We start from the raw sequence: 22,696 nt of genomic DNA on the forward strand, positions 1-22,696 counted from the left end.
ACCCCAGGTTGAAATGACAGAAAACACAATTAGCGGGGAAGAATCTTCAGTAATTGTACCACCCCGCATGTAGCGGAGAAGCAAGTGATGGTTGGAGGACATATTTATGTAATAGTGTTATTCTCAGGTCAAATGATTGTAAACTCAAGGAACACCATGTGACATGTATTATTCGTGATGTACTTCAAATTATTACAAGTTGGTGTGAACTTATCCATTAAGAACACAGATTGCAAAAATAAAACAGGACAAAAAGGAAGTACAAATGGAAAATAGCAGAGAGATATATGAGTACTTACCACTAGTAAGACGTACTTCAATTTGCAAATTCTCTGCAGTCCAACATATCATGAACTCCCTGTGATGCGAAAACATGAATTTTGTTCTGTCAAATTAAAACCTACAAGGAAATACAAATTGACTATACAGAGCTGTAATACACCTGTTTAACGATCGAGTAAATATGACACTACCGAGCACACAACCTTATTTACAAACTAGTACGTAGTTCAAAAAGCATCTTGTTATAAAACCAGAATGTCACCTGCTACATGCTATTTCTACTACTACTCCATTCAACACCCATCTAGGCATGGAAAAAAAAGAAGAAAGGCAATTTGAAAACACAAAACTATATAAAAGAAAGAGTAAGAAGAAACTGAAACAGAAGGAGTCACTAGAAAAAGGAGCCCGACAGTTGGCGTCACTAGAAGGAGTATATTCCCATCCTCCCGCAAAATTAAGTGCAAAACTGAATTAAAACGGAAGGAAAAACACTCTTTTTAGTATAGCCAGATGGTAAAGCAACTCAAAATTATGAAAAACCAAGCTAACTAGCATTTGCCAGTGAAACACCATCCGCAAAAATTCATCAAAAAAAATTGTGTCCCTCTAGTGTAAGTTCCCATCTGAGCCCGACAAATAATTGAACGACAAACTGAACATATAGTAGCCCCCCTGTATTCACATACTTCCTCATCTTGAAAATAAAAACATGTATGACAACGAGTGAAAATAAACTCCTTCCCAAAGTAAACTAATAACCCAACTACTTGAAATGATACTAAGTGACATGGTACAGCTCCAACCACATTGCCCCAATTTGGCGCTAACTCATATGATGCTGCCCCACCAAAACTTACCAGTTTGCCACTAACTAACATGATGCTGCTCTAACCACCTTTGTCCAGGCATGAGCAAAACACTACACTACTTGGTAAACTGAAGAAAAAGAAAATATAGAGAAAACTGGTAAACTGAACAAGACTAAAAAACATTAAGCCGGCGACATTAACCAGAAGGGAAGTTAAAACAACCATCAAAAAAAGGTCCTCCTCCTTTATCCGGGCTTGGAACCGGCTATCTAAAAAGAATATGTTAGATAGGCGGAGTTACCCCATATAACCCCAACCCCACGGAAAAAGTAATGAAAAGCACAAAAAATGAAAAATAAAAGAACCCGGATACAAAAGTCCACAAATACTGAAGAACAAGATACAAACAATATTCAGTCAAAAAAGTCTTACAGATAAAAGAAAAGAAGGATAGAATATACTAATGTAGAGTTATAATAAACTGCTGCTATCTTCTGACAATTCTTGTTCTATAACATGAACAGATAAATGTGGAAAGATCAGTACCGCGCAAAAAGCGGTAACTTGAGGACTAGAGCTCATGCCTTTTTCTTCTCTAAGCAGGCATGTCAACACTTTCAGGCACTGGAGAATTAACGGATTTCTGACCCCAGGAGGTATAGTATCGATCACTTGGCGTCAAATTGATGCGTCAACATTGAAAATTCCTGCTTGTTAATTCCAATCGAACACCAAAAAATAAAAAAGGCCTATGTCTGCAAAACAACAAAGAAAAGACTTATATAAAATTACTATAAAAATCAGACACACATACAGAAAAAGAAAAAAGAATAAGAGGTAGAATACAAACCTGCATCTTGTAGTTGAGGACGATTGATTTGTCAACATTGTTCCTTTTGCAGAAAAATAACTGGTTGGCATACTGAATTCTAATGTGAATAATGTCATCCTTGGAAAATAAAGTGCATGTATCAACCTCTGGTTTGAAAATTTCCATAAATTTCATAGTAAACACCCCACAATCATCACTGTCAAAAAAAGACATGGAGAAAACAAATCACTACAAAAAGGGAGATACTTAAAAACATCAAACCTGAAAAGTAACAGAAATAGAAAAAAGATATACGCAGTTTGAACATGACAATAGGAGAATCTGAACTTACGCGTTATCTTGCTTCGGGACTTTGGCATACATTATTGAAAAAATTCTAAAAATATTCTCTTCACTTTTGAATATAATTTGCCATAGTTTCACAAAGTTGTTTATCTATAAAAACAAAAAGAACGCCAACACAAAAAATGAATATTAGTGATACACACATGGATTCGAAAAACATATCTTGACATTCTTGCTTATGGAAAAATCAAATTACCAAGACATTCTTGATGGAAGTGTGGAAATCATCGTCCTTGTTATACAGGGAATCAAGAAAGACAAACAGCTTGAATTTGAAATCAACGGAGAAAGTAAACCAGTGACGTGAGCGACAAATTGGAAAAAATAGCTACAAAAAAGAAACAGATGGATACATGACAAAAAGAGAATGGCATAGTAGAACAAAGTGGCATATTACAACTGAAACAACAAAACAACAAATACCCTATCAGATAACTCCAGTCTTTTCCCTTTGCTAGCCGATGCACCAATGAAAGCCTTGGAAATTAAATCAAGCTGAGATTCATTATTATAATCCAAAATGTTTTCCTGCAAAACAACAACACATAAGTGCAATGACATTTCGAGCTAAAAAATATTGTTCGAGGCAGTGAAAAAAACTAAAGAGTGAAAACAAAGTTACTAACACCAATGAAGGAGAAGAAATGGTGCCTCCCAGATTTACTAGGATGATTATCCTCGAACAACTTGCGACAAAAAACTGGAATAAGGAAGTTGTCGACATGACCTTCCCTCTGCAAAGATTGCCCTAGGGATATGAAGTTACAATGAACCTTTGAATACTTAACACAGTATAACCTGGCAAATGAAAACAAAATTAGAGAGAAACACAAGAAAATAATAAGAAATCAACACATGTGACTACGCATGGTGTCCTGATTGTAGGAGTATATACTTGTTAAGGGAAATGGCAACGCATGATATATTGACATCACTGGTTTAAGGACAAAACTACGGTCTGTGATTTTCCCGCTTCATTTGCAGTCACGGAACATGTTAATGTATATCTGGTAAACAGGTACTAAAGTAAACTACAGATTAGATAGAATCTCTTTAGGGTTTTGTAATTTAGATTACTGTATATATATTCGCGTTGAGGCTTGTAATAACAATGACCCTATATGGCTATATAAAAGTACAAAAAAAACACTAAAAAAATGAAAACACATCATACAAAAAGGGTATAGACAGATGAGATATACATACTTTTGAACTCCCTTTGTGTATGCCAATTCAACAATAGAACAGAAATTCTTGACATCAAGGTTTGACACAGGGAAACGATGATTCTGAACCAAAGGAAGAGCCAAAGTGTTTTTAGGCTGGAGAATGATAATATCATCTTTTGGGAACAATTCTTCAGCAGCATTCTCTGACAGGTCGATATAGTTTTCTAAGTTATTTCCAAACTGACTTCCAATTGCAGGTTGTTGTGCTTTGTTAATCAACTTGTTGTACAGCTCATCACTTTTGCTAGCAAGCTCAGCTTGTCTCAAATGGAAATCCTTTGACACATTACTAGCTTTGGGAGAATTCAAAATCTATGATGAAAAAACATAAGATGAAAATTCAGAAAAAGGGGGAAAGACACAATGATACGTCTCCGACGTATCGATAATTTCTTGTGTTCCATGCCACATTATTGATGATATCTACATGTTTTATGCACACTTTATGTCATATTCGTGCATTTTCTGGAACTAACCTATTGACGAGATGCCGAAGGGCCGCTTCTGTTTTCTGCTGTTTTTGGTTCCAAAAATCCTAGTAAAGAAATATTCTCGGAATCGGACGAAATCAAGACCCGGGTTCCTATTTTTCCCGGAACCATCCGAACACCCGAGAGCCGCCAGAGGAAGCCCCGGGGGCCCCACACCACACCCCGGCGCGGCCGGAGGGGCCGCGCCGCCCTATGGTGTGGGCCCCCGAGGCCCCCTCCGAGGCTGCCCTTCCGCCTATTTAAAGCCTCCGTCGCGAAAACCCCGAGGCGAAAAAACCACGATACGGAAAACCTTCCGGAGCCGCCGCCATCGCGAAGCCAAGATCCGGGGGACAGGAGTCTCCGTTCCGGCACCTGCCGGAGCGGGGAAGTGCCCCGGAAGGCTTCTCCATCGACACCGCTGCCATCTCCACCGCCATCTTCATCACCGCTGATGCTCCCATGAGGAGGGAGTAGTTCTCCATCGAGGCTCGGGGCTGTACCGGTAGCTATGTGGTTCATCTCTCTCCTATGTGCTTCAATACAATAATCTCATGAGCTGCCTTACATGATTGAGATTCATATGATGATGCTTGTAATCTAGATGTCGTTATGCTAGTCAAGTGAATTTTACTTATGTGATCTCCGGAGACTCCTTGTCCCACGTGTGTAAAGGTGACGAGTGTGTGCACCGTGTGGGTCTCTTAGGCTATATTTCACAGTAATACTTATTCACCGTTATGAATGGCATAGTGAAGTGCTTATTTATATCCCTTTATGATTGCAATGTATTTTGTATCACAATTTATCTATGCGCTACTCTAGCAATGTTATTAAAGTAGTTTTATTCCTCCCGCACGGTGTAATGGTGACAGAGTGTGTGCATCCGTGTTAGTACTTGGTTTATGCTATGATTATGATCTTTTGTAGATTATGAAGTTAACTATTGCTATGATGGTATTGATGTGATCTATTCCTCCTACATAGTGTGAAGGTGATAGTGTGCATACTATGTTAGTACTTGGTTTAGTCGAATTGATCTTTCATGCACTCTAAGGTTATTTAAATATGAACATTGAATTGTGGAGCTTGTTAACTCCGGCATTGAGGGTTCGTGTAATCCTACGCAATGTGTTCATCATCCAACAAGAGAGTGTAGAGTATGCATTTATCTATTACGTTATGTGATCAATGTTGAGAGTGTCCACTAGTGAAAGTCTAATCCCTAGGCCTTGTTCCTAAATATCGCTATCGCTGCTTGTTTACTTGTTTTATCATGCGTTACTCATCGCTACCATATTACCACCATCAACTACACGCCAGACAAGTTATTTTCTGGTGCCGTTACTACTGCTCATATTCATTCATACCACCTGTATTTCACTATCTCTTCGCCGAACTAGTGCACCTATTAGGTGTGTTGGGGACACAAGAGACTTCTTGCTTTGTGGTTGCGGGGTTGCATGAGAGGGATATCTTTGACCTCTTCCTCCCTGAGTTCGATAAACCTTGGGTGATCCACTTAAGGGAAAGTTGCTGCTGTTCTACAAACCTCTGCTCTTGGAGGCCCAACACTGTCTACAAGAATAGAAGCTCCCGTAGACATCAAGCTATTTTCTGGCGCCGTTGCCGGGAGGAAAGGTAAAAGGTACTCACACTCCGGATCTCGGCTACTAAGCTATTTTCGCCGTTGTAAGTACTCGAAGTTATTTCCTTTAGATCCTGCAATTGCATCTTTTTGTTTCTTGTTTACACTAGTTTGGCATAATGGACAACAATGAGCTTCTTATTCTATTTCCTGATTTAAGACATGGATGGTTTGATGCGAAAATTAAAAAACCCATGGAACATATTAGCATGAATACTTTGAATACCATTGTTGCTAATGATATGGAAAATTCTAAGCTTGGGGAAGCTGGTTTTGATGAGCTTGATATTTTTAGTCCCCCAACCATTGAGGAGAAAATTTACTTCGATGATACTTTGCCTCCTATATTTGATGATGAGAATAATAATGATAGCTACTTTGTTGAATTTGCTTCCACTATTACTAATAAAATTGACTATGCCTATGTGGAGAGTAATAATTGTATGCATGAGACTCATGATAAGAATGCCTTATGTGATAGTTATATTGTTGAGTTTGCTCATGATACTACTGAAAGTTATTATGAGAGAGGAAAATATGGTTGTGGAAATTTTCATGTTACTAAAATGCCTCTCTATGTGCTGAAATTTTTGAAGCTACACTTGTTCTATCTTCCTATGCTTGTTACTTTGCTCCTCATGAACTTGTTTATTTACAAGATTCCTTTGCATAGGAAGCATGTTAGGCTTAAATTTGTTTTGAATTTGCCTCTTGATGCTCTCTTTTGCTTCAACTACTATTTCTTGCGAGTGCATCATTAAAACCGCTGAGCCCATCTTAATGGCTATAAAGAAAGAACTTCTTGGGAGATAACCCATGTGTTTACTTTGCTACAGTACTTTGTTTTATATTTGAGTCTTGGAAGTTGTTTACTACTGTAGCAACCTCTCCTTATCTTAGTTTTGAGTTTTGTTGTGCCAAGTGAAGTCTTTGATAGTAAAGTGAATACTAGATTTGGATTATCATGCGTGAAACAGATTTCTTTGCTGTCACGAATCTGGGTCTAATTCTCTGTAGGTCACTCATAAAATTAAGCCAATTTACGTGAGTGATCCTCAGATATGTACGCAACTTTCATTCAATTTGGGCATTTTCATTTGAGCAAGTCCGGTGCCTCAATAAAATCCATCTTTACGGACTGTTCTGTTTTGACAGATTCTGCCTTTTATTTCGCATTGCCTCTTTTGCTATGTTGGATGAATTTCTTTGATCCATTAATGTCCAGTAGCTTTATGCAATGTCCAGAAGTGTTAAGAATGATTGTGTCACCTCTGAACATGTTAATTTTTATTGTCCACTAACCCTCTAATGAGTTGTTTCGAGTTTGGTGTGGAGGAAGTTTTCAAGGGTCAAGAGAGGAGGATGATATACTATGATCAAGAAGAGTGAAAGCTCTAAGCTTGGGGATGCCCCGGTGGTTCACCCCTGAATATTCTAAGAAGACTCAAGCGTCTAAGCTTGGGGATGCCCAAGGCATCCCCTTCTTCATCGACAACATTATCAGGTTCCTCCCCTGAAACTATATTTTTATTCGGCCTCATCTTATGTACTTTGCTTGGAGCGTCGGTTTGTTTTTGTTTTTGTTTTGTTTGAATAAAATGGATCCTAGCATTCACCATATGGGAGAGAGACACGCTCCGCTGTAGCATATGGACAAGTATGTCCTTAGGCTTTACTCATAGTATTCATGGCGAAGTTTCTTCTTCGTTAATTTGTTATATGGTTGGAATTGGAAAATGCTACATGTAGTAACTCTAAAATGTCTTGGATAATTTGATACTTGGCAATTGTTGTGCTCATGTTTAAGCTCTTGCATCATATACTTTGCACCCATTAATGAAGAAACACTTAGAGCTTGCTAATTTGGTTTGCATGTTTGGTTTCTCTAGAGTCTAGATAATATCTAGTATTGAGTTTTGAACAACAAGGAAGACGGTGTAGAGTCTTATAATGTTTACAATATGTCTTTTATGTGAGTTTTGCTGCACCGTTCATCCTTGTGTTTGTTTCAAATAACCTTGCTAGCCTAAACCTTGTATCGAGAGGGAATACTTCTCATGCATCCAAAATCCTTGAGCCAACCACTATGCCATTTGTGTCCACCATACCTACCTACTACATGGTATTTCTCCGCCATTCCAAAGTAAATTGCTTGAGTGCTACCTTTAAAATTCCATCATTCACCTTTGCAATATATAGCTCATGGGACAAATAGCTTAAAAACTATTGTGGTATTGAATATGTACTTATGCACTTTATCTCTTATTAAGTTGCTTGTTGTGCGATAACCATGTTTCGGGGACGCCATCAACTATTCTTTGTTGAATATCATGTGAGTTGCTATGCATGTCCGTCTTGTCTGAAGTAAGAGAGATCTACCACCTTAATGGTTGGAGCATGCATATTGTTAGAGAAGAACATTGGGCCGCTAACTAAAGCCATGATCCATGGTGGAAGTTTCAGTTTTGGACACATATCCTCAATCTCATATGAGAATAATAATTGTTGCCACATGCTTATGCATTAAAGAGGAGTCCATTATCTCGTTGTCCATGTTGTCCCGGTATGGATGTCTAAGTTGAGAATAATCAAAAGCGAGAAATCCAAAATGCGAGCTTTCTCCTTAGACCTTTGTACGGGCGGCATGGAGGTACCCCATTGTGACACTTGGTTAAAACATGTGCATTGCAAAGATCCGGTAGTCCAAGCTAATTAGGACAAGGTGCGGGCACTATTAGTATACTATGCATGAGGCTTGCAACTTGTAAGATATAATTTACATAATACATGTGCTTTATTACTACCGTTGACAAAATTGTTTCATGTTTTCAAAATAAAAGCTCTAGCACAAATATAGCAATCGATGCTTTCCTCTTTGAAGGACCTTTCTTTTACTTTTAATGTTGAGTCAGTTCACCTATTTCTCTCCATCCCAAGAAGCAAACACTTGTGTGAACTGTGCATTGATTCCTACATACTTGCATATTGCACTTGTTATATTACTCTATGTTGACAATTATCCATGAGATATACATGTTACAAGTTGAAAGCAACCGCTGAAACTTAATCTTCCTTTGTGTTGCTTCAATGCCTTTACTTTGATTTATTGCTTTATGAGTTAACTCTTATGCAAGACTTATTGATGCTTGTCTTGAAGTACTATTCATGAAAAGTCTTTGCTTTATGATTCACTTGTTTACTCATGTCATTACCATTGTTTTGATCGCTGCATTCATTACATATGCTTACAAATAGTATGATCAAGTTTATGATGGCATGTCACTCCAGAAATTATCTTTGTTTATCGTTTACCTGCTCGGGACGAGCATGAACTAAGCTTGGGGATGCTGATACGTCTCCGACGTATCGATAATTTCTTGTGTTCCATGCCACATTATTGATGATATCTACATGTTTTATGCACACTTTATGTCATATTCGTGCATTTTTCGGAACTAACCTATTGACGAGATGCCGAAGGGCCAGTTCCTGTTTTCTGCTGTTTTTGGTTCCAGAAATCCTAGTAAAGAAATATTCTCGGAATCGGACGAAATCAAGACCCAGGTTCCTATTTTTCCCGGAACCATCCGGAACACCCGAGAGCCGCCGGAGGGAAGCCCCGGGGCCCCACACCACACCCTGGCGCGACCAGAGGGGGGGTCGCGCCGCCCTATGGTGTGGGCCCCCCAGGCCCCCTCCGAGGCTGCCCTTCCGCCTGTTTAAATCCTCCGTCGCGAAAACCCTGAGGCGAAAAAACCACGATACGGAAAACCTTCCAGAGCCGCCGCCATCGCGAAGCCAAGATCTGGGGGACAGGAGTCTCTGTTCCGGCACCCTGCCGGAGCGGGGAAGTGCCCCCGGAAGGCTTCTCCATCGACACCGCTGCCATCTCCACCGCCATCTTCATCACCGCTGATGCTCCCATGAGGAGGGAGTAGTTCTCCATCGAGGCTCGGGGCTGTACCGGTAGCTATGTGGTTCATCTCTCTCCTATGTGCTTCAATACAATAATCTCATGAGCTGCCTTACATGATTGAGATTCATATGATGATGCTTGTAATCTAGATGTCGTTATGCTAGTCAAGTGAATTTTACTTATGTGATCTCCGGAGACTCCTTGTCCCACGTGTGTAAAGGTGACGAGTGTGTGCACCGTGTGGGTCTCTTAGGCTATATTTCACGGAATACTTATTCACTCGTTATGAATGGCATAGTGAAGTGCTTATTTATATCCCTTTATGATTGCAATGTATTTTGTATCACAATTTATCTATGCGCTACTCTAGCAATGTTATTAAAGTAGTTTTATTCCTCCTGCACGGTGTAATGGTGACAGTGTGTGCATCCGTGTTAGTACTTGGTTTATGCTATGATTATGATCTCTTGTAGATTATGAAGTTAACTATTGCTATGATGGTATTGATGTGATCTGTTCCTCCTACATAGTGTGAAGGTGACAGGTGTGCATACTATGTTAGTACTTGGTTTAGTCGAATTGATCTTTCATGCACTCTAAGGTTATTTAAATATGAACATTGAATTGTGGAGCTTGTTAACTCCGGCATTGAGGGTTCGTGTAATCCTACGCAATGTGTTCATCATCCAACAAGAGAGTGTAGAGTATGCATTTATCTATTCTGTTATGTGATCAATGTTGAGAGTGTCCACTAGTGAAAGTCTAATCCCTAGGCCTTGTTCCTAAATATCGCTATCGCTGCTTGTTTACTCGTTTCTATTGCGTTACTATCGCTACCATATTACCACCATCAACTACACGCCAGCAAGTTATTTTCACGGTGCCGTTACTACTGCTCATATTCATTCATACCACCTGTATTTCACTATCTCTTCGCCGAACTAGTGCACCTATTAGGTGTGTTGGGGACACAAGAGACTTCTTGCTTTGTGGTTGCGGGGTTGCATGAGAGGGATATCTTTGACCTCTTCCTCCCTGAGTTCGATAAACCTTGGGTGATCCACTTAAGGGAAAGTTGCTGCTGTTCTACAAACCTCTGCTCTTGGAGGCCCAACACTGTCTACAAGAATAGAAGCTCCCATAGACATCACACAACAACAAAAAAGAAGTAGAAATAATACTATTACTGAGATATATATACATACTGCTTTCGGAGAGGACTCAGGTACAAGGATAGGAGCTCCTTTGGATCCAGAGATACTGGTGATTCTACTAGAATTCTTCTTTACTGTAACTTCTTCAGGTATAGCAAAACCAGAAGCAACCTACATAAAAAAATGTGGAAGAGATAACACTGATCCATTACATACCATCCAAAACTTAGAACTCTGATCACAAACTTAGAACTGTGATCACAAACTCTGATCAGGAACTCCTTTGGGTCGAGTGAAAAGGACTTTACCTTGTCAGCAGCACCTTGCGGGAATGTACTCTTTGAAGTAGGATCTGCCATATTGTCGTTGATCACAAAACCTCCAAAGGATATAGATTGGTGGACATTGTTATTGTCGTGTTTTCTGTCCTCAATAACAAATTCCGGAGACTCTTTCAAACCAACATGAAACTGATCATCGAGAACTTTATGAGGAAACCTTGACATAACCTTCCTCAACGGAGGTATTGCAGGAGCTACAAAAAAAAGTTTAATATTAATTATGGGTGCAAGGAATTTATTAATTTCTACTACTACTACATTCACCACTTATGTTGTGCATCTAGTTTACTTTGAAAATGTCTAAAAGCCAGAGGGAATAATAGTTAACCTAGTGAGCAGTTTGAAGTTAAACATCAGATTGATGCAAACACATTCATCATTGTAGCTGACTACTTGCTATGGAGGTTAACTAGAACCAAGCAAGGAACTAAACATCAGCACCAAAAAAAAGTGGAAACTGAAGCAGGGCAATGTCTGCATGATTTATTCTTTGATGAAATTGGACAGCAAAATCATCTAAATGGAGCTCCATGCCATAAAATCATCTAAATTGGACAGCAACAACATCTAAATGTCGGCATACAATAGAGCGAAACAATATTTACAGAGAGCATTATTGATACAATAGAGTGAAACAATATTTTTTAGTTTTGGCTATAACTAAAAAATATAAAGGTGAAAAAATAGAAGAAGAAGTACCTGTGTTAACAGAGCATAATTGAGATGTGTTCCTCCTCACACATTCTGGAGTTTCTGATGGAAAAAGAAAGATGAATCAAAAAGTAATTAAATTCCTCCTCCAATGTTGAATATATTATGCTTACAAAGAATATGAAAACAAACATAGAAACCAGATTCTTACCAAAAACTTCGGTCAGATTATTCTTCACTGCACTATTGGTTACTGTTTTGAAGAAATCATGTTGGTTGGCAAAGCCAAGTTTGCTTGCTATGTCCAGCTAACCTCAACAACAAAATAAGAACAATAAAAGGGGTCATGTATAAGAAACAGAGATTTAAACAACGAGTAAAACAACAAGTAGCAGCAGTAATCAAGGTAGCAAAAACACTATACATTAGCTTCAGAACTGATTTTCATATCGCCATCTAGAGAAGCAGCACACTTGGGTATCTCATTTTCAGAACACCTCGAGATATTGAGAAAATCCAACACATTTGTAACACACTGTTCAGCTTTGGACACATTAGGATTTCCAACAGTAATTGCAGTTTGAACTGAAGCAATGATGCCATCAATAATCTATAGAAAATGAAAAAGAGCAGCCAGTAAAACGAATAAGTGTTATATCGCAAGAACCAAAAATCAAAAACAAAAAAGAACGACGAATTAAGCAAAAGGGAACATTACCTTTCGCTCAATAGTACTGCCAAACCTCAAGTATAAATTGTTCTTAAAGACCAAGGAAAAACAAGCTGGTTCAGGACGAAAATTTGAAGCATCCTTAACACATTTCGAAGAATCCTGCAACGCACCCTAAGAAAAACATGCCAACAAACTGTTCAACGCTATTGTCAAGAAAAGGAACAGCAGAATAAAAAAAGCATATGTTGAATAATACAAAACAGAATCACACCTGAAGATAGCATGACGGTAGGTTATTCCTAAGAGAGCTCTTTCCAAACACATTATTCTTTGCATGGTCTAAATCGGAGAAGAATTTTATCAGACTCCCATTCCAAACAGAAACCCTAGGCACAGCTTGATCAAGAATAATAGGTCCAAAATCCAAAGAATCGAGATAGTAAACCTGCAAAATACATTTCTGTTGACGTCAGAAACCCACTGGCGGGCAGAGACGGGCAACACCGTAGAGCCGGGAACAACTAGGGCTGCGGCTGGCCCTAGTCCCTCTGAGCGACGGCCCGCAAAGCCTCCTGGTCGCACGCACCGATGTTTATCACAAGGGCGTGCCACCCGACCTATACCTGGTCGGGAAGGTGTGGATGATGCCTCGCTTAGTTTCCTGCAGGGCACACACGTAAACGTTAAATACGAGCCTCGATCGGCTCTCGGGTTATCTCGTGAATCGGCTCAAAGAGCCGATCCACCCATGATTCAGATGGGGTGTCCGAATATATGGTGGTCCTGCTTGATCAAGGTAAAGCTGATTAGATCTACGACGATCCGGGGTTTTCACCGCATAACCGGATCATCCTACTCGGGTTCGGGCCTCGCGCTCGCGCACGGTGACCGTAAGCCGATCCTAGACAGGGCCTAAAAACCAACACGAGGTTGATCCCCGAACATCCGTTCTAGGACTAGCAAACGTCACCCTACACGCCGCTGGATCCTCCGCCCCTTGTAAGGCCTAACTATTGCAGATATTAAACTAATCCTTGTAGAACAAGGAGCAATCGTAACGGATCAGATCTACTAAACTATGATCAAGCGGGGTGCCGCCCCTACGCCTAAGATAGGCGTAAGGGCGACTAGACATGCAAGGGTTGCACTACGAAAGCATGCGAGCATGAAGAACAATGCTAACCCTAACATGTCTAAGATAACTACGTTGCTCGCCATCAAAAAGGCTTCGGCACGAGCAACGCATGAACAACGTAGGCAGGCTTAGTCCTGCCTAGATCGCAAGATGCGATCTAGGCAGCATGATGCTTACCGGTAGAAACCCTCGAGACGAAGGAGTTGGCGATGCGCCGAGATTTGTTTGTGGTTGAACGTTGGTTGTTCTTTATTCCATAAACCCTAGATACATATTTATAGTCCAGGCGGACTTTCTAATGTGGGCGTGCACTAAACCGTGCACGAGTAAGATTCTATCTCTAAACTAAGATGCGATCTAATATGTTACAGATACATGGGCAATTAAGCCCAACTTGGTATAAAAGGCCGATCCACCTATTCCTTCTGTATATATATTCTTCACGTCCATCTTGATCGCGGCCCACCTCTGACTTGGTCAAATTCTGGTGATAACACATGCCCCCCTGGTTTTGGAAATGACATTTCCAAAATCATTACGCTTTCTTTCGTCGGGTCATGTTGTGGCGAGCGAGAGCTGCCGCAGAATCCTCATCATGATGCCCTGCCCCTTCCACTTCTCCACGTGGCCGTAAAATTTTCCTGTTGGGCAACATCTCCTCGGAAACTGCTGTGGCATTGAATCTCTCTCATATCCCCTTTATTTAACCGTTCTAAACGGCTTGCGTCTCCTTCGTCCTCCTCGCATTAGCACCAAAAAACCCTCCGTGCCGCCATGTCTTCTTCCTCTTCCTCCGAGTTTTCCTACGGGTCCGACTCCTCCCGCGAGACGCCGCCGGAAATTCGTGCCCCGGAAGACTGGGACGAGGAGAGCCATGCCTCCTCCATTTGGTCTGAGGACGACAAGTCCTTGACCAGCGGGGATGAAGATCTTCAGTTCCTCTCCGATGGGGAACTGGAGCCAAAAAGCGAGGACGACCAGTTCTCCTGGGACGGCTGCCCCACCTCTGAAGAAGAGGGAGAAGAAGACGACGACGACGACGACGACGACGACTCCCTCGAAGGCTACCCGCCGGCGAAGCGCCTCCGCATGTGGTGGGACGACGACAGCAGCGATGACGAAGACGGGGATGAAGCCCCCGTAGAGGGCTACGGGAGTAGCGACGAGGAGCCCATCGGCAACAGTGCCGATGAGAGTTCCGAGGATGACGACGAGGGCAGTGATGGCCCGTAGATTAGGATCGACTAGTATAGGCCTAGCAGTAGTAGATTGGTCAATAGACCCTTCTTTTGTCCTTCCTTCTTTGAGTAATCGGTTCTTCCTTTGTAAGAAATCCCCATATTAATGAAGAATTCCCTTAGCTTGATTTCGCCGATTTCTTCCATGCTGAGTTTGTCGACTGTTGGCCTAATCCATGCTTAGTGACTGATGATAATGCATCAGCTCCATGATAATCTGCGAGACGGGCCAATTTAGCCATCCCTCCAAGCTAGCTGGCTTCTGCCGATGACGATGACACAGCCGATCTTGGCAAGCTGGCGACTTGATCTTTGAGCCAGCGACTTTAAAAGAGCCCTGGAACCGTCTTGGATGCTCAAACTGATGACTCTGTAATAGAACACCGCTCTCCAAACCAGTTGTATCGCAAGGCTAGCCGATTCCAACCAAATCGGCTCCTTAGAGCAATGACCTTTAGGGCGAGCTGCCCCCCGAGCCTTAGCGAAGGCGAACCAGACACATGTGCCGACATGAGCCTTAACTCATGACGTAGCCCCAAGCAGAGAACCTTCAAGGTGAGCTGCCCCCCGAGTTTCTTCAGTTCTTCCTGCGCCTTGCCAGTTAGATCGGCTCCTTTCCTTTGGTGGACCTGATCTGCACGTCCAGGCTGCTCTTGGCCTTGTCCTTGAAGGGAAGATCCGAGCTCTTATTTCTCTTGAGTCGATGGCCACGCACCGGCTTTATATCCTTAAGTCGATGTCTGCTGCATCGGCTGTGCTCGAAAAGTTTCGAATTTTCAGATTTTTATTTTTTACGGCCGACTAGCGCATCGGCCCCCATATTCCAATACCCATCACCAAAAGATGAGATGCTTCCGTTGCATATCCTCGTATTTTATCCCCCTGGGTGCCCCCCCGAGCCGATTCTGTCAAGAGAATTGATGGTATCGGCTCTGTTGGATAACATGTTGAACCCGAGCGAACGGTGGGTGAGGATAATTTTGGCCGATTGCTGGAATCGGCCTCCACGTTGATTGCTCGGTGAAGGTTTTGTGATGTTCCTTCATAAATTTTTTGGGGCCGATCACAAGGATCAGCCTCGCCATGTTTGCTCGTTGACATGCTCTTGTTACTCGCTCAGGCCGGTAGACCGAACCAGCCCAATCTCTGATTTTATCATGTTGGTGCGCCTGCTGTCGTCCACCTTGGATGTATCGTGTAACCGTGGAGCACTGAGCTTCGTCGGAAGAACGAGCACCATGTTTGTGCCAGCCGATGTCTCATCATCGGCTTTCCTTTGCTTGGGGCGCCACTCCATTTACCGTGGACGACCCTCTTCATCCAGGGTTTGCTGAACCTTCGCAGCCAGATCAGGCCTTGCTTTCCTCAATGTATGCAAGTATAACCTCTCGGCTTCTTCCAGGCCGCGCAGTCGTTGAACCCTGCGTTTCGGGAACGGCTGAGTCCGTCGGGGCACCACCTTGGCCGGTGGTACCTGTCTTCTTCTTCTCCCTCGTCTTCGAATCTTCGAGATCTTCCAACCGAGGGGACTCAGCTCGTTTGCTCCGTGGCGGGAGAGGTCCTAAGCGCTCGAACACGGACACGTTGGCTGCCTCCTTCTTCTTCCGGTTGCATTCGGGCAATTGCCGATTGTTGGCAATCGGCTCATTCCTGAATCCCAGCGAGTGCTCGAAGAAAGGACAATCCCAGTGCCTGTCCTCGTTGTCTTGCTCCCTTGCCTTTCCCTTGGCACGACGCTCGTGCTCCTCCTCATCGCGATTCTGCCGACGATGTCTTCTGGCTTCTCTGGCCAGACGAACTCTTTCGCCATCATCGCTGGACCGTCGGCGTTGGTCGTACTGACCCACATACTTGTTGAGGAGGTGATCAGAGAGAGGTCGCTGATATCTTATGTTCTTCACTTCTCCCTCTGTGACGTAGCGCTTGCCGTCTTGGCGGAGCCGATCGCGTGGAGCGGCTTCCTCTGAATCTTTGCTATGAGAGCAGCTGCCCTCATCTCCATCCTTGCCAGCGTGGTGTCCAAGATCTACCATGTTGATATTGCACAGGAAACCCGGCTGGCACCCGGCATGGCAAGCGTACTCCACCATGTTTATGGCGGGGAAGGGCTGGGTATCGACCTTCATGGCGTACTGGTTGAAAATTAGACGCCCGTTCTCTATCGCCGCTTGGATGTGCTGCCGCCATACCCTGCAGTCGTTGGTGGTGTGGGAGAACGTGTTATGCCATTTGCAGTATGGCCTTCCGTTCAGCTCTTGCACCGTGGGGAACTTGTGGCCTTCGGGTACCTTTAACTGCTTTTCCTTGAGTAGGAGGTCGAAGATTTGTTCAGTCTTGGTCACGTCAAAATCAAATCCCCTGGGCGGGCCTGGTGGCTTTACCCATTTGCAGGACACGGGGGTTCCTCCCCGAGTCCACTCAGCCACTGCTACTTCTTGGTCTCCCGCAGGAACTTCGTCTTCCTCTGCATCGACCAGGGCTACCGCACGCTTGAACTTGTCTTGGTACAGGTCCGGGTGGCGCTGTTCATATGCTGAAAGTTTCTGAACCACGTGCGCCAGCGAGGGATAATCTGCTTGGGAGGCCATGTCCTTGAGCTGTGTTGCAAGGCCTGCTACTGCCAACTCGACTGCTTCCTTTTCAGTTATACGAACCGAATAACATCGGTTCCTAAGATTCCTGAAGCGCTGGATGTATTCTGTCACCGTTTCTCCACGCTTCTGACGTAGTTGTGCTAAATCGGCAATGCTAGACTCGGAAGCTTCTGAATGAAACTGCTCATGGAACTGTTCTTCCAACTGCTTCCAAGTTTGGATGGAGTTTGGTGGCAGCGATGTGTACCACCCGAAAGCCGATCCTGTGAGGGACTGTGAGAAGAACCTCACGCGCAACTCATCTGACGCTGAGATCGTGCCCAGCTGTGCCAAATATCGGCTCACATGCTCGATGGAGCTGGAACCATCTGATCCACTAAACTTCGCGAAGTCCGGGAGCCGATATTTGGGTGGCAGCGGGATCAGTTCGTAGCTGTTGGGGTACGGCTTGGTGTAGCCGAACGCCTTCCTTTTCGGCATCATACCGAACTGATCTTTCAGAATTGTACAAATCTGATCCGCTGTGATGGCTGAAGGTGTCGAACCCTGAAGGTTCGCCGGGGTGGCATACTTCACCAGCCATGCTTGCTTTTCCGGTTCTAAGCCAACTGCAGGAGCTGGGCCTTGGAGGTTTGTCGGGGTGGCGTACTTAGCTAGCCACGATTGCTTGTCAGGATCGACTCCTGACGTTCCTCCTGCCGTCCCAGAGGCCGCTGATATTGCAGCCTGGTTCGAGAGTGCCCAGGCGTTGCAATCTGGTATGTATGCGCACGTGTATCCGTGCGGGATCTCCTTAGGCGGCTCAGGTAGGAATTGGTAGTCCCTAGGATCACCACCATCCTTGTAGATGACATATGCCGATGAGTTCGGCAGTTCCGGTGCTACCCATGCGAACGGCTGGGGCTGGAGCGGCATCTCTCCTTTGAAAGTCCCCAGAGCCGGTCCCGACGGGGAGTACCGGTGACTCATGATTTCCTGGACGATGCGCAGAGCGACACGCTCCAAGGTGTTCACCAGGCTCTCAGAGTGGCGGTGCAGCGAATGAGCCACCATGTAGTTGATCTCCTGCCGCAGCGACCTGGTGCGTTCTTCTGACGGAGCGGATAGGTCCACTCCATCGAGCGCGCCTTCGGGTGTGAAACCCTTCCACCTGACGCCATGGGTGCGGGTTCGGTGGAAGGAGCCGATGAGTTCGGCTTCGAGGGTTGCCTTGATCTCGTCATGTTTCTTCTTGAGCTCATCGAGCGGATCCGCGTACGTGACCGGAGTGTCTTCCGCCATCTCGGATGTGGATGGCGATGTCGTGGATGTCGTCGGCTGTCCCACCGGGCGTGCCGGAATGTGTTGACGTCGAAACCCACCGGCGGGCAGAGACGGGCAACACCGTAGAGCCCGGAACAACTAGGGCTGCGGCTGGCCCCAGTCCCTCAGAGCGACGGCCCGCAAAGCCTCCCTGGTCGCACGCACCGATGTTTATCACAAGGGCGTGCCACCCGACCTATACCTGGTCGGGAAGGTGTGGATGATGCCTCGCTTAGTTTCCTGCAGGGCACACACGTAAACGTTAAATACGAGCCTCGATCGGCTCTCGAGGTTATCCTGTGAATCGGCTCAAAGAGCCGATCCACCCATGATTCGGACGGGGTGTCCGAATATATGGTGGTCCTGCTTGATCAAGGTAAAGCTGATTAGATCTACGACGATCCGGGGTTTTCACCGCATAACCGGATCATCCTACTCGGGTTCGGGCCTCGCGCTCGCGCACGGTGACCGTAAGCCGATCCTAGACAGGGCCTAAAAACCAACACGAGGTTGATCCCCGGAACATCCGTTCTAGGACTAGCAAACGTCACCCTACACGCCGCTGGATCCTCCGCCCCCTTGTAAGGCCTAACTATTGCAGATATTAAACTAATCCTTGTAGAACAAGGAGCAATCGTAACGGATCAGATCTACTAAACTATGATCAAGCGGGGTGCCGCCCCTACGCCTAAGATAGGCGTAAGGGCGGCTAGACATGCAAGGGTTGCACTACGAAAGCATGCAAGCATGAAGAACAATGCTAACCCTAACATGTCTAAGATAACTACGTTGCTCGCCATCAAAAGGCTTCGGCACGAGCAACGCATGAACAACGTAGGCGAGCTTGTGCTGCCTAGATCGCAAGATGCGATCTAGGCAGACATGATGCTACCGGTAGAAACCCTCGAGACGAAGGAGTTGGCGATGCGCCGAGATTTGTTTGTGGTTGAACGTTGGTTGTTCTTTATTCCATAAACCCTAGATACATATTTATAGTCCAGCGGACTTTCTAATGTGGGCGTGCACTAAACCGTGCACGAGTAAGATTCTATCTCTAAACTAAGATGCGATCTAATATGTTACAGATACATGGGCAATTAAGCCCAACTTGGTATAAAAGGCCGATCCACCTATTCCTTCTGTATATATATTCTTCACGTCCATCTTGATCGCGGCCCACCTCTGACTTGGTCAAATTCTGGTGATAACAATTTCATAAAAAATACCCCATCATTTTAAAAAAAGCAAAACCGGAGATTGTAGCGAAAACAGAAAGAAATAGTTTATAACTCACAGCAAGAATGTAGTTGGAGAACTCAAAACACTTACCCTTCCTCCCAAGCAATTTACAAGTTCTGTTGTATCTATGCACTCCAGAGATGAAATGTTCAAAAACAAGCATACAGAAATCAACAGAACTTGTAGATTCTGGATCTTGAAGGATAGACAAGTAATCTGTGTTGGGGAGCTCACTGCTTGAAGGAAACAGAAAACACTTGAAAGCAATGACCATAAAACAGACAAAGACTTCTTTGTCGGTCAAAACCTCTCGAGACTTTAGTTTGTTACCAAAGAAAGTAATGTGAGGCAACTCTGGCAATCCAAACATTTTCAAAAGGAAATCTGCACCAGCTTCACTATCAGGAATAGGAACACATCCAGAATTAGACAACCCAATGGCATAATGAATTGAATCCTTAGAGATTGAGATGCTCTTCGAATCGTTTACAACTATCTGATGAGTGACATGGTTGACACACCCACAGATCCAGCGAACAAAAGCAGAAGGAATCTCGCATTTCTCGAGCAACAAGAGGCAACCAAAACCAAAATTCCTGATGACATTCTTACGACGGTCAGTCAATGATTTCACAATCTCGCAGAAGTACTTAATGGAATATGAGGTAAACGACTCTCTGCCAATAGCATGCTCCTTTAACCGTTTTCTCTGAAAAATAGTTAAGAATTGAGGACAGCGAAAAAATAAAAGCACTTCATGGAAACTATCAAAAAAAACAACAATAGAAAAAGTGACCTTAGAAAAGATGACAGATTCATTGCAGAACTTAGCAAAGTCCCTCTTGAGAGATTTAATAGCCTATAAAACAAAGCAACCAGCAACAATATGATCAATTCAACCTGGTACAAAAAATAAGGAATTATATAAAAAAATACTGCAACTAAACAACCTCTTTGCGAAAAAACTCAAACAAAGCATCATCCAAAATCCTCTTCCTCCTAGGCCTGACATTTTCCTTTAGCAAAGGAGACAGATATATGGGTGAAAAAGCATACATGCATCTGTAACTTCGAGAAGAACAAAAATAAACCGCGACAAATCCCAAGTAATAATCATACTTTATCACCAGATGATAAGCTATTCCCCAAGCTATCAACATTTGACAAACCAAAATCACCGTCATGATCTGATGCACTAACACAATCCGAATTCCAATTCGATAAGTCGTCACCAAATCTTCTTCCAGTATGAGCACTACACAGGAAAAGCAAACATAGAAAAAGTCAATGGACAAAAAAGCATATTATACACACCTAAAAGTAAAAAAAAAAATCAAGCAAAGCGTGAACTAGACACACAATTGCCGTGTATTGATCCTGTCTACGAAAAGTCGAAAAGCTGATACAATTAGAAAGGAAGAAATCATATCCTGAATATCTGATGATAATGAACAAAAACTGACAGCAGCTACGCATATGACACCTAAGACATGCTACAAAACTGCTAGTGCACCATATTCAGATTCAGAAAAATAAACCCTCCTCACCCTAAGTGGGTACCATGAATTTGTCTTAGCATGAGTAAACAACCAATAAATTGATGAAAGAAGAGTATTTAACAATCATATTTGCATTATCATAAAAACAGAAAAGTTAAAGAAATGTATTGGATCAATCCAGAAAATACCCTATCCATGAGAAATGCCACTTGAAATGATAGTGATGCAAGCAGGCCAAGTTTTCCACAAATGAGTAACTAATAAAGACGTAGAGACAAAATGAAAGTTATAGATAGCATGATTGTTAAGACGAGCAGTTCCAGCACTCTGAGCTCTGACACCCGCACCAGCAAACTGCATCATCGCCCAACATGTTTAGATAATGTGACTAGACTAGACTAGTATGAGTCAGGTCCGGACAGCTGTCGTTGGAACGGAATAAACGATTTATGTTACTGTCGGCAATGAGACTACTTGGCTCTTGATCAAATAAGAGCCAGATAACAAAAAAATATAGATGGAAGAAGTTCACAGCAAGAACAGGGAAACTTCCTAACCTATATCTAAAAACTAGTGCCCTGGATTGGTGCAGCTATGCCACTAGCTTGTTGTGCGGGGCTTTTCTCCCATCTAATCTGATGTTTATGTTGCCGAAAAGATGAAACATATAACATAATAGAAATGAGACAGAGAAGGACAATGCTCTTCAACACTTGCATACAAAAAGAATTACCTGCTGGCAGGTGCGCGCAACCAACAGTTGCAAGCCCAACACAAAAAGAATCACAGAACATAGAAAACATTTTATTGAAACAACCATAAAATTCTCAAATGAACTAAAAGATTCAAAGGCCACTTTCCTTACAGAGAATGCCCCCAGTACTCAAAAGGGTTCTTCAACCAAAAAAAAAACTCAAAAGGTTTTTAAAATATATTCTATATAGATGATCACACACAAACAAGTTAACTGGAGGAGGTCAAAAACAATTCTGATGTGGCCACGGAAATGGAATGAGATCAGCACCACCCATTCCTATCTTAAAAGATTAGTCGTCCTGCCATGTCCCTTGTAGAACAAAAACAATTCTGCTGAAGTTATGTTGGTACCTTGATGGTCCTTGTAGCAGAGATAAACTGAAGAACAAACCGCTGTGCAATTATAATAGAACATGCGAGCATAACAGAAAATAGCGACCCAAGGCTAGGAAGAAAAATGCGCAGATACTAAACACATAGATATTGGACAGCACATGGAAAAATCAGCCATATATCAAGAGAAAAGCAATTGCAGTACTTCTGAAAAAAAACTGGAGTTTTAGGCTTAGTTTTACACATC

General features: G+C 43.1%; 2 protein-coding genes across 2 annotated transcripts; both read right to left on the reverse strand.

Annotated features, from left to right (window-relative positions):
- Positions 1-3,202: 3,202 nt before the first annotated feature.
- On the reverse strand, positions 3,203-11,106 carry LOC124648994. Its single transcript, XM_047188681.1, has 4 exons — positions 10,997-11,106; positions 10,740-10,859; positions 3,478-3,812; positions 3,203-3,278 (listed from the first exon to the last, which is right to left on the reverse strand). The coding sequence occupies exons 1-4, from the start codon at positions 11,045-11,047 to the stop codon at positions 3,203-3,205; spliced, it is 582 nt and encodes a 193-aa protein (XP_047044637.1). The 5' UTR covers positions 11,048-11,106.
- An 8,806-nt stretch (positions 11,107-19,912) lies between these two features.
- Positions 19,913-21,620, reverse strand: LOC124649005. Its single transcript, XM_047188693.1, has 4 exons — positions 20,812-21,620; positions 20,658-20,720; positions 20,192-20,570; positions 19,913-20,094 (listed from the first exon to the last, which is right to left on the reverse strand). Exons 1-4 carry the CDS (start codon positions 21,043-21,045, stop codon positions 19,913-19,915), a joined length of 858 nt encoding a protein of 285 aa, XP_047044649.1. The 5' UTR covers positions 21,046-21,620.
- Between the last annotated feature and the right edge of the window lie 1,076 nt (positions 21,621-22,696).

The sequence above is a fragment of the Lolium rigidum genome, chromosome 1 (genome assembly GCF_022539505.1).
Source record: "Lolium rigidum isolate FL_2022 chromosome 1, APGP_CSIRO_Lrig_0.1, whole genome shotgun sequence".
Taxonomy (NCBI): Eukaryota; Viridiplantae; Streptophyta; class Magnoliopsida; order Poales; family Poaceae; genus Lolium; species Lolium rigidum.